Source organism: Ovis aries, chromosome 4, assembly GCF_016772045.2.
Source record: "Ovis aries strain OAR_USU_Benz2616 breed Rambouillet chromosome 4, ARS-UI_Ramb_v3.0, whole genome shotgun sequence".
In the NCBI taxonomy this organism is placed as follows: Eukaryota; Metazoa; Chordata; class Mammalia; order Artiodactyla; family Bovidae; genus Ovis; species Ovis aries.
This window is the reverse complement of record NC_056057.1, coordinates 120,914,248-120,926,735: the sequence shown is the minus strand read 5'-3', so window position 1 is coordinate 120,926,735 and position 12,488 is coordinate 120,914,248. Positions and strand designations below refer to the sequence as shown.

The following is a 12,488-nucleotide window of genomic DNA, read 5'->3' as shown; positions in this document are numbered from 1 at the left end:
GGACTTGCAGCCCGAGGCTGACCCTGACTCCCGGGAGGGCGAGGCCCCGAGGCCTCCTGGGGGGACGCTGCCCGTCTGGGCCCTGGGAACTCAGGGGGCCTGCACACACGGCGGTGCTGAGAGCTGCTGGGCCAAGCGAGCCTCGCCACGCCCGTGCACTCCCCCAGCCAGCAGGCACCGTGGAGGGCCTGGAGGGCCTGGAGGGCCGGGGCCCACAGTGCTGCCCCTGCGGTCCGGCCTCCCGGCAAAGGTGGGGCCTTGTGCGGAGCCCTCCAGTGTCCCTGCCGACCTGCTTGGCGCCATGCCTCAGTGACAGGCAGCTGGTCACTGGAGGAGGGGGCTGGAGTGTCCTTGGTCATCCGCCAAGCACATGCGTTCAGCTGCATGCTTTATTTTGGAGACTGCTGACTGTTTCCTGTGCAGTTTAAGAAGGATCTTTGAGGGAGAAACCAGCAGACTCTATGTTTTATGAACCTGTTTTATTTCTGCGTCTGTGGGGAAGAGGAACATGAGCCTCTGATGTGGAGGAAACCGAGTGTGTGTGTGTGTGTGTGTGTGTTTCTGAAAACACTCTCACCATTTAGTCGCTCACTCGTATCTAACTCCTTTGTTCCCCAATGGACTGTAGCCCACCAGGTTCCTCTGTCCATGGGATTTCCCGGGCAAGAATACTGGAGTTGGTTGCCGTTTCCTTCTCCAGGGGATCTTCCTATCCCAGGGATCTTCCTGTCCCAGGGTTCAAACCCTTGTCTCTTGCATTGGCAGGCAGATTCTTTACCACTGAGCCACCTGGGAAGCCAGGAGAGGGAGGCAAAAAGCCTATGGCACCCGGTGTTCCCAGGCGATCCCCTATCCAAGTACCAACCAGGCCCGATCCTGCTTAGCTTTCGAGACCAGACGAGATGGGGCGCGTTGCAGGTGGTATGGCTTTCAACAACTGGGCAGTGCAGATATTCAGTAAGGCTGTGAGAATTACACACCAGATAATGACAAGTAATTGTCATAGGACACAGTCATAACCTCAGAAATGTGAGCCTCTTACAGGATTTCTTTGTTAGAAATACCGTCTGTAAGGACAGTTTTTTTGAATAGTATGGTATGAACTGCTCTGAGGGACATTTTCACTTGCACAGACGTTCAAGGCGAGTACTTGAATTGTGTTATTAGTTAACATTGACAGAAAAAAGGCCTTAGAAGCTCAGAACTTACTCTATGGAAAAGAAAAGAATATTCATAGAATTTAAAAACAGGTGTGTAATATTTGGAGGGCTAATGGCTGAGCCCTTGACCAGAATCATGAGTCAGTTGGATTCAGTGACTGAACAACAAAGTGCAATGTTTTGTTTATTCATCGTTTCTAGAGCTGCATGCAGGTTCCTCTGCTGAGCTGATACACAGATGGCAAGGAAGGTTATTCCCTTTAAGGAGGAAATGTCCTAAAAGAGCAAACAGGTAGAGGCTGAAATACTGGCTTCCTTCTTAAATATTCAGGAAGCACACTGTAGAAAAACCAGTGTGTGAGGGAAAAGAGGGACCTAGAAACCGAAACATAAAGAGCAGTCCAGTGGAGGACATGCAGCTAAGGTTTGAGACTGTATTTTTAAATATTATTTATTTTTGTTAGCATAGCGACATTAAGGCAGGTTTGCCTTCAAGGCTCTAGGAGCCCTTTGGTCTAGTTAGAGCTTAAGGCAGTGGGGCGTTAATTGGGAAGTGAGTGTTTTCTGAGTAGACACCCCGGCCGTCTCTGCAGGGGGGTCAGTGTCTTGTCGCCTGGTCCGTTGGGTGCTGTCTCGTTGCACCTTCAGAGCCTCGCCTGCCGGGAGAGCCAGGCAGGAGGGGCGCCAAGGCGCCCTTGTGTCCCGGGAGCAGACACCTGCGTGCTGTTTTGCTGGTGGTTTCCGTGGGCTCCGTGCTGCCCACTGCCTGCTGTCTCCACCCCCCGCAGCATCCCCAGGGCACAGACACACGTGACGGCACGTGTGCGGTGGTGGAGCAGTGAGAGAGACAGGCAGGCAGCCATCGGCGAGGCAGCAGGGCTGGGCCAGCCAGACACCGATAGGAGTCTTTAAAGAAAAGATCATCTGCAGCCCAAACTAAAAGCCCTTCATTGGAAGCACAGCTGATGAACCAGAGCCTCAGCTCCTCGGGGGTCCAAACGGCCTCTATGCAGGGCAACCCAGAGCAGGACAGACACCGCTGTGGAGGAGGGTCCTAGGGGAGGCAGCCGTGCGACCACCTTTTGGGAGAGAGTTTTCATGGCAGGCTAAAGACATACGCACTTGTCAAGGTTCTTTTTTGTTGTTGTTTCTGTAAGTAAACTTTAGGTGAGACTGGAGAGAAAAATGACCTCAACAGAAGCCCACAGGCCCACGCACAGCGCGGCCAAGCAATACTGAGACTGCGGCGTGCGGGGCAGAGAAAGGGTCACAGCAGGGCCACACGCAGAGATGCCTGGCTCACGCCACAGAAGCCCCAGACTCCCCGAAACCTGTCAGCAGCGCCCTTGTCGAGGCAAGCTGAGGGGCGTGGTGGGCTGTGGCAGACTTGTCGGCGTCAGATCCTTCGTCCTTGAGGTCGAGTCACGGTCAGGTAGCAGAGTTCCTGTAAATCTCCACCACACGAATGTTCTTCTCTGTTCTGACAAGAAAGGGCATGGGCTCAGGACACTCATGTCTCCCTCCGAGGTCACAGTCCTGGCTGAGGAGCAGGGCTCAGCTGGCGGCTCCCTCAGGGCCGGGCCATCCCCAGACCCTGCTCAGCTCTCATCCCCGAGAGAGCCAGGCACTCGGGACCCAACTGACACTCGACTCCTCAGGCGGCCGAAACGGGGGCTGTGGGCGCGGGGGGGGCGGTTCCTGCAGGCTGCTTCCATGCAGACCCCCGCCGCCGTGAGGGTGTAGACACAGGCGTAGGCGAGGCTCACCACTGCCTCGAGGTCTGGGCCACGGCTGGCAGGCAGCCTTGGCGAGGGCTCTGGAGCCCCAGATAACCTGCTGGCCCAAGGTGGGGTGAGCCGGGGCACCAGGGACAAGGCTGGGGCCTGCCTCTTGCCTCGCTTACCACCCAACAGCCACCATCGACAGCTGGTTGAATCGGCACTAACGGTCACTTACGGACAGGTGGTCCCTTAAGGGAATCGCTGCGGTGCCAACCAGTGGCTGAGCAAGGCCACTCACCATTGGTCATTGACAGTTGATTGCTGTGGGCAGAGCCACCGCAGCGCTGACCAGCAGCTGAGTGGGACCACCAGTGGTCGCGTGCTCACTTGCCTCGTGATGGGGGTGGGTGTTGGCACCCAGCAGTGACCACGTGCCAAGGGCAGTGCTCCGCCACAACAGCACACCGGAGTCTGAACCAGATTCCTGAATTTTGAGACAAAGAGACATCTTAAAAACTGTCCTGTGTTGGCCTCCACGTGGCCCCTTGTGAAAGCTGGGACACATGAGTCTTACTGGAGAGGTAGCCCTGCTGTGGAAACGCACAGGCTCCACTGCTGGTGTGCAGGGGCCCTAAGCTGCGTCAGCGACGCTGTGTTGGTTACAGGTCGCCTTCCTTCGATGTCTGGAGTTAGGTAAGATACGCTGTTGGCTGTTGGACAGCACAAGTCTGCCCTGTGTGAGTCCACTTGTATGCAGGTATCTCCGGGGTAAATACTCTGGGACTGCCCTGTCCTGGCTGGCTGAATCTGTGGATGTGGGGGGCCACGTTCTCAGGGGGCTAAGTTATATTCAGATTTTCCACTTCGCAGAGGGTTGGCGTCCCAAACCCCTGTGTTGTTCAAGGGCCACCTGTATTTCTTGAATTTCACCTGATTTCTCCTGATCTCTCTGAACGTGGCTACTAGAAAATGTCCAGTTACCCTGAGCCTGTGTTGATACTGTTTGGAGCAGGACTCAGGCAGGCCCAAGTGCCCATGACAGCTCCAGGCTGAAGAGGGAATGAGCTGAGAGGCCATTTGGGGCCCAGATTGTGCCTTGGGTCAGCAGGGACGCAGAGGTTGGCTGGCCCACACCCTCTGAAGGAGCTCAGGGAAGGGAGAAGCAAGGCGAGGGGCTGACAAGCTGCCTCGCATCTGTGAGCCCCCAACAAGCGTCACCGGGGACGGGGGGTGCAGGGGTGGGAGGGGAAGGGTGCGCGGGTCGCGGGCGGTAGAGGAAGCGGTGTGCGTGGTGCGCTGCTGGGGAAGCGGGCCTCGTTCCCCGGCGCGCAGCGGGCCGCTGACCGTGGGCGTGGGAGCGCGCCCAGGCCGCACTGCTTGCCCGAGCGTGGCAGCACCTTGAGCGGGCTCTCCTGGGGCCAGGGCGCGGCCTTGTGCGGGACGGACTGCGCGCCGGCGCGCGCGGGCCTGTGAGGCGCTCTGTCCGTCCGTCTGTCCTGGGGCGAGTGTGGGCCCCGTGAGGCGCTCCGTCTGTCTGTCCTGGGGCGAGTGTGGGCCCCGTGAGGCGCTCCGTCTGTCTGTCTGCCCTGGCGCGAGCGCGGGCCTGTGAGGTGGTCCGCCCGTCTGTCTGGGGCGAGCACGGGCCTGTGAGGTGCTCTGTCCATCCGTCCGTCTGTCTGGGGTGAGCGCGGCCCTGTGAGGTGCTCTGTCCATCCGTCCGTCTGTCTGGGGCGAGCGCGGGCCTGTGAGGTGCTCTGTCCGTCCGTCCGTCTGTCTGGGGCGAGCGCGGGCCTGTGAGGTGCTCTGTCCGTCCGTCCGTCTGTCTGTCTGGGGTGAGCGCGGGCCTGTGAGGTGCTCTGTCCGTCCGTCCATCTGTCTGGGGTGAGCGTGGCCCTGTGAGGTGCTCCGTCCGTCTGTCTGTCTGGGGTGAGCGTGGCCCTGTGAGGTGCTCCGTCCGTCCGTCTGTCTGGGGTGAGCGCGGGCCTGTGAGGTGCTCTGTCTGTCTGTCTGTCTGTCTGGGGTGAGCGCGGGCCTGTGAGGTGCTCTGTCCGTCCGTCCGTCTGTCTGGGGTGAGCGCGGGCCTGTGAGGTGCTCCGTCCGTCCGTCTGTCTGTCTGGGGCGAGCACGGGCCTGTGAGGTGCTCTGTCTGTCTGTCTGTCTGTCTGGGGTGAGCATGGGCCTGTGAGGTGCTCTGTCCGTCCATCTGTCTGTCTGGGGTGAGCGCGGGCCTGTGAGGTGCTCTGTCTGTCTGTCTGTCTGGGGTGAGCATGGGCCTGTGAGGTGCTCCGTCCGTCCGTCTGTCTGGGGCGAGCGCGGGCCTGTGAGGTGCTCCGTCTGCCCGTCTGTCTGGGGTGAGCATGGGCCTGTGAGGTGCTCCGTCCGTCCGTCTGTCTGGGGTGAGCGCGGGCCTGTGAGGTGCTCTGTCTGCCCGTCTGTCTGGGGTGAGCGCGGGCCTGTGAGGTGCTCTGTCCATCCGTCCGTCTGTCTGGGGCGAGCGCGGGCCTGTGAGGTGCTCCGTCTGCCCGGGGCAGGGTAGGAGGGACGGGGGGGGGGGCAGCTCCCACAGGCGGCCTGTCGCGGCGCAGCGCCAAGTCTGGCGCGGGTCTCACTCCGCTGCCTGCGGGCCCTGGCTGCCCCGCCCGCGCTCTGCCTGGTGGAGGCTGTGTGGCGCCCGCGCTGGGGACGTGTGGGCGCGTGTCTGCCGCTGACTCTCTCTCTCTCTGTTTCAGGTTTCTCTACGAGTCCTCATCAAGAACTTTGGGAGCACTTTTGAATTCATAACCAAGCCAGCGTCTTGGTCATGTAAAAATACACGAAAAGGACTTTACAGAAAGTAAGATGACTGTATTTTTCTAGTTTTTTTAACGTTAATAACCCATATAATAGAGAAGAGGCAGGGCTTCTTTTGGGGTGGGTATGAGTAGAAAACTCAAAGGTCTTTACATTTTTGTGGAGTGCCTGCACAAAGGATGCATTTAATTTAACAGGTTCTAGGTTGTCATTGGTGCAGAAACCCCCATTGCATGGAAAAAAAGACAATTTTCTAGCAAACCTGATTGTTATACAAATGACTTATGTATAATATTGCTTGCAAACTCTGAGTAATAAAGTGGTGGCAACTTTTTGTGCACTTGATTAATAAATACTAGTGTGTGTTTTCCCCTCCAGGGATAAGGGCTGAGTTCTGGGCCAGGCCTGGCTCTCCACCAGGGGCAGCGGTGAGACCCATGGCGGGGCCAGGTAGGTGTTGGGAGGGGGCCGCTCAGGGGGCCTGCCGCAGCCGCCCCCTGCCCCCGGACATGGACGGGGCCCTGAGGCTGTGTGCACGGCACACAGACCAGCCCAACACTGAGCCAGCTTTTCTTCCCAAGAGCCGCCCTGGCTGCGTCCTGCTGACTTCGTCTCAGTGCCCCCGTTACTGGGGTCTCTGCGTTCAGGTCCCGATAGCCCTGGCTCAGTCCGAGGCCGGCAGCCTGCATCCTGGGCGCTGCGCTGAACGCACGCACATTCGCTCTCAGCACCAGCAGGAAGGCGGGCAGTTCCGATGGCGCAGGGCCTCTGCCCCTCCAAGAACGGCCTGTGCAGCAACGGTGCTGAGGGGAGGCCTCCCCGTGGGACATCTGCAGGCTGAGGCAGGCTGCTTGTCGCAGCTAATTCTGAACCTGAGACCCTGAACACCTTTGCTGCTTAACTAAGCCATGGTTTATATTGGCGAATGTCCTTTCTTTTCTTTTTCGCCCTTGATTTAGTTTCTAGAGGAGTCGAGCCTCATAAAGTGAACTGAGGAGTGTTCTGTCTTTATTCCTGGGAGAGTTTGTGCAAGCTGAGAAGTAGCTCCTGGGATTCTTGTAGCACTGAACTCTAAAAGGGACCTTGGTGTTTGTTTCCTTAGTGGGAAGAGGCTAATTTGCTTTTTAATCCACATGTAAGCCTGCAGTCAGGTCTTCCTTTGTGTGAAACAATGTGTGGAGTAGTGCAGTTTGTGGAAAAATATAATTCAGTTTTTATTGGGTCAAAATAGTTCAGAAAATCCTGATGCAGGCTTATGCCCTAGAGAAATTCCTATATGTGTGCATGGAAGACAGGGCGGGTCTCAGATGGGGAGCGTGGGGCACTGGGAGGGTGGGGCTTCATGAGAGGAGCGGGTTTAGCACACACAACACTGAACACTGTTCACTCACGCTCACGCGTGACGCTAGTATGTGGGTGAGCAGGACGAGAGCCCTGAATACTATGCTTACGCGTGTGACAGCATGTGGGTGAACAGGATAGGAACACTGAACACTACGCTCACGCGTGACGACAGTATGTGGCTGAACAGGATGGATGAAGACACTTCCTGCCAGTCCTCCCCGCTCGTTCCTGCCCCTCCACTCACAGAAGGCCTCCGACGCGTCTTCACACATGGAGTAAAGGCAGGTCCGTTCACTGGGGCTTCGTCACTCCCAGCGGGAGGCCCTTCTTGCTGCACCCACCTCTGGGACTCACGGGCCTATGTGAACACGTCACGCTGACGTGCTTCTGTCAGCGAGTGTGTCCCAGCTGGCTCTCCAGACATCAAGACAGTGTGCCTTCAGCCCCCGGGGGTGGGTCTCAGCCCCAAGAGATCCCGTGGCGGCCGTGGGGTGCTCCACGGGGCTGAGGGACAACCCCCTAGAGCCTTTCACCCCAGGGGTGCGTCCATCGGCGGAGGGTGCACAGGGCTGACGCAGGCCCGGCTGCAGAGGATTGCGAGTGCACTGCCGCCCCCGAGAAGCCCACTCTCCTCGCTCTCTCCAGCCTCTGGCGGATGCACAGGAGGAGGGAACGGCGCTGGGACCACAGTGGATGCGTCCTGCCGGGGGAGGAGACCCCTGCAGGCAGATGGCACTCTCGGGGGCCGCCCCGAGGCCACTGGGTCAAAGACAGGACTTAGGCCCGGCCTGCTAGGTAGGGGGGACAGATGTGCGCTGCCTCTGGGCACAGGTGTGGGGTGCGGGGGGAGGCAGACGGGCCCAGCACTCAACCCCGTCTGTGGGGCCGGTCCAGCTGTCTGCCACCCCGGTGCCCGCACAGCCCCGCCTCATCTGGGCCGGGAGGCTGGGGGGAGGGCCACGGGCACAGCTGACCCGGGGCCAAGCCAGGGAGCCAAGGACGCCGAAGGCCGAGTGGGCACGGTGTGAGGGCACAGTCAGCCAAACACACGCACGCACGCACGCACGCACCTCACTGCTGACACACGCAGACACGCATGCACACACCTCACTGAGCACACACAGACATGCACCCTCACACCTCACTGCTGACACACGCAGACACACGCAGACACGCACGCACACACCTCACTGCTGACAGACACACATGCAGACACGCATGCACACAACTCACTGAGTATACCCACAGGCACGCACACACACACCTCACTGCTGACACAGACATACACACACACACCTCAATACACACAGACACGCACACACATACCTCACTGCTGACGCACGCAGACACGCACGCACACACCTCAATACACAGACACGCACACACACACCTCACTGTTACACATGCAGACACATGCACACACCTCACTGAGTACACAGGCAGACACGCACACACACACCTCAGTACACACAGACACGCATGCACACACCTCACTGCTGACACACACAGACACACGCAGACATGCACACACACACCTCACTGAGTACACACACAGACATGCACACACACACCTCACTGCTGATACATGCAGACATGCATGTACACACCTCAGTATAGATGCAGACAGGCATGCACACACCTCGCTGAGTACACACGCAGACACACACACACACTTCATGCTGACACATGCAGACACACGCACACCTCACTGCTGACACACACAGACACATGCACACACCTCACTGCTGACACACACAGACACGCAGACACATGCAGACACGCATGCACACAACTCAGTACACACACCTCACTGAGTACACACAGACACGCACACACACACCTCACTGCTGACACACAGACACGCACACACACACCTCACTGCTGACAGACACACACACACACACCTCACTGAGTACACACGCACACACCTCACTGCTGACACACAGACACATGCACGCACAAATCTGAGTACACACAGACATGCACACACCTCACTTCTGACATACAGACACTCATGTACACACATACCTGACACACACAGACACCTCACTTCTGACACAAAAAGACACACATGCACACAGCCCATCTCTCTCTCACACAGATACACACACATACACATACACACCTCACTTCTCTCTGACACACACAGACCATGCACTCACACAGCCCACCTCTCACACACACACACACACACGCATGCATACAGCCCCCCTCATACACACACACATGCACGCACAAAGCCAACCTCTAACAGACACACATGTAGAGCCCACCTCTCTCACACACACACACAAACACGCATGCACATAGCCCACCTCACACACACACATGCATGTACATACCTCACTTCTCTGACACACACATACACAGCCCACCTCTCTCACACACACACACATGCACACAGCCCACCTCTCTCAAACACAGACACACCCTACCTCACACACACACACTTCTCTCTGACACACAGACACACACACACTCATGCACAAACCTCACTTCTCTGTGACACACACACACACACACAGCCCCCATCTGCTGAAGGAACCCCACACGCGGTGCCCAGGTCTTTAGAGAGAAAGCCTCCTGGGGAGGAACACATGGTCCCCCAGCTCCCCCTCCGGACCGCAGGGAGGAGGGAAGAGCCTCCGGAGACTCCACCTCGGGCCGGGTTCCTGCTGTGGAATCCCGACCTGGCGGACCGGCGCGGCTTCCGGGGCCGCGGGCCCGTCCCCGCTGACGCCCAGGTTAGGCTCCCACGGCCTCTCAGTCCCAGGCTGAGGACCCCCACAAGCCCTACACGGCGCCCCTCCTCAGGAAGCCCGGCCCCCTTCCGGGCAGGCCCGCGCTGCCTGCGCTGCAGGCGCTCCGACCCAGGCCCCATCGTGGGGTATGAGCGGGGCGGGGGGGTCTGCAGACCAGGAGACGCAACGAGGAGGCTCAGGCGGCCCGGAGCTCTGAGCTCGTCTCAGGGACCCCTTCTCGAGTCGGGGTCGGGGAGCGCGGGCAGCGGGAGGGCCCGGGGCGGGGCGGGGCGGGGCCGGGCGTGTCGGGGGCGGGGCCGGGCTCGGAGGGGCGGGACCAGGCGTGTCGGGGGCGGGACCGAGCATCGAGGGGCGGGGCCGGCGGCGCTGTCCGGTGCTGAAGCCGCGGCGGCGCCGGGAGCGCGGGGAGGAGCGGCCGCCATGGACTGAGCGCCGCCGACATGGGGCCGCCGCTCGCGCTCCTGCTGCTGCTGCTGCTGCTGCTGCCGCGCGGCCCGCCCGTCGCCCCCGCGCCCGCGCCCCGCGCCCGGCCGCTCCCGGGGCTGCTCGGTGAGTGGGGCCGCGGTCGGGGTGGCGCTGGGGGAGGGGCGCCTGGCGGGGCGCGGGCGCGCTCGTGGGGGCCGGGGTGCGGAGCGGAGGGGAAGAGGTGCGCGGCGGCCGGGCGCGGGGCCGGGGCAGCGCCCAGCGAGCGGCGCGGGGGCGCGGGCGCGGCGGCGGGCGCGCGCTCTGCGGGGGCCCCCGCGTGTCCGCGCCGCGCGTCCCCCCCCGCGCGGCCTGCCCCGCGCCTCGCGGTCGCGCGGGAGGCCCCCGAGGGGAGTGGGGGGCGGCGGGGCGCGGGGAGGGCCTGGCCGCCGCCCCGCGGCCTGCGACGCGCGCCCGCCTTGCTGTTGAGGAGGGTCGGTAGAGGAGGGTCGGTAGAGGAGGGTCGGTTGAGGCGGGTCCGCGGGCTCCGGCCCTGGGCCCCTGAGGTGAGAGGAGCGCCTGTCGCGGGGCTGCGGGCAGAGCCGGCCCGGGCCTCGCCCCGCCGCCCCCCGGGCGCCGCCGTCCCGGAGACCGCGGACTGCCGACACAGGTGGGCACGGCCGCCGCAGGTCCCGGGCCCTCAGCGCCGCCTTGGCTTTCCTGGGCGCACACGCGGCCCCGGCCTGCGGACAGCGAGCACGGGGAAGGCCAGCGCCACTCGGGAGGAGGTCCTCGCCTGCCTGGGGAGGCCCTGAGGGGAACAGCGAGTCTAGTCCTCGCACCTGGCGTCCCCGTCGTCCAGCCACTTCCCCCCCGAGCCACCCCGGGCCCAGGTGAGCCTGCCCCGCTGAGCCCCGCCCGGGAGGCTGGGGTCCCCCGCCCCCCCTCACTCTGCCTTGACCTCCAGGACCTTGCCCCAGAGCAGCCACAGAGGCCTGGCTGTGTGCTGGTCAGCCTTAGCTGGGCTGTGCTCCTTCCTTCATCTGGCCGGAACTGGCATGTCACCTCCTGTGAGAGCTGTTTGCTCAGCTCTCCCGACGCCGCCCTCCACACACACACGGTCAGGGAGAACCAGGGTCAGCTGACACTGGCCACTCGGTGTTCCAGGGAGGGCAGTTTCCATGGGATGAAGGCAAGGCTGGTCCTCAGCTATTCTGTTTCCATTGTAACTGCCCGTTCATCGCAAGCTGAAAAGCTCTACCACTTTCAGAAATGGTAGAGAAAGGAGGAAGGAGGGGGTGGCTCAGGGAGCGAGCAAAGGAAAACCCAAAGGCAGACATAAGTGAACAGAAGAGAATCGCTAAGCTGCCTGGGACAGCGCAGCCCGACACAGCAGTGGTGTTCTGGCTACCAGCAAAATTGACTTGTATCATTAAGGAGAGCCTTATTCCCCCTCTGCTCTTGATGTGCTTCTAGGGAGCCTCCTGAACGCAGTCTTGGTGTGGGTCAACCTTAGGGGCCCAGACCTTTTTGAACTGTCTCAGGGACTCCAGCTGATCGCTGTAGCCTGCTGGGTCCCAGAATGATTGGACACTACCATGGCGGGGTGCACAGGTAGCCAGATACTGGGGGACCCATCCTGGGGCTGCATGCAGCCACGCCCACCCACATGCACTCCCAGCGCCCTGTGCCCTCAGCCTTCTATCCCTGCACCGTCCTCACCCAGGGGACGCTGCTGCGCCCTTACGGTTCACAGGCACAGTCTCCAGATGGCGAAGGGGGACCATGGTCACCCGTGAAAGGCATATGCTGCCATGTTTGTTTTTCTCAACTGTCTGGATCTGGCACATAATGGTCACAGCAACTGCAGTGTCCCAAGTAATGATGGACACGGAGAGATGTACCCGGAGACCATGGATCTGGTCCCAGCCATGTCACTCATGCCTATTTATTTATTTAACTGTTAACACTCAGCTTCAGGTTAAGGTCTATAGAACACATGGTTCAAGGCGATACACATTTTGCCTCCTCAGTTGAGTCCTAGAGTCTAGAACTCACCAAGACCCGAGGCCAGCTCTTTCTGCAGAGGATGCCTTGCCTTGGATTAGGGGCCTTTTCACATTTAGACAGTGAAGGAGCTCTTGTTGAAACCCTGGATTGACAAAACTACCACGTCTGAGTGTATGTTCGTTGCTCTGAGCCACGTGCCACAGCAACTGTTGGCAGCATCTCAGTGACCATGGACATCTCACCGCTCCCTTTCCTCAAGGGCACCCTCGCCCCCTTAATCACGTTAGCCTGCTGACCTT

The 12,488-nt window shown here is 60.3% G+C and overlaps 2 protein-coding genes across 4 annotated transcripts in view; both read left to right on the top strand.

Moving 5' to 3' along the window:
• Positions 1-6,024, top strand: part of NCAPG2 (non-SMC condensin II complex subunit G2) — a 70,835-nt gene extending 64,811 nt beyond the window's left edge. The window contains exon 28 of the mRNA XM_027969079.2: positions 5,611-6,024. Within this exon, the coding sequence (XP_027824880.1) occupies positions 5,611-5,662 (52 nt within the window). The 3' untranslated portion in view covers positions 5,663-6,024. The remainder of the gene's footprint in view (positions 1-5,610) is intronic.
• Positions 6,025-10,152: 4,128 nt separating this feature from the next.
• The window catches only part of PTPRN2 (protein tyrosine phosphatase receptor type N2), a 618,076-nt gene continuing 615,740 nt past the window's right edge, over positions 10,153-12,488 (top strand). For all 3 annotated transcript variants that reach the window (XM_042249105.1, XM_042249106.1, XM_027968410.2), the window contains exon 1: positions 10,153-10,326. In XM_042249105.1, the coding sequence (XP_042105039.1) occupies positions 10,218-10,326 (109 nt within the window). In that variant the 5' untranslated portion in view covers positions 10,153-10,217. The remainder of the gene's footprint in view (positions 10,327-12,488) is intronic.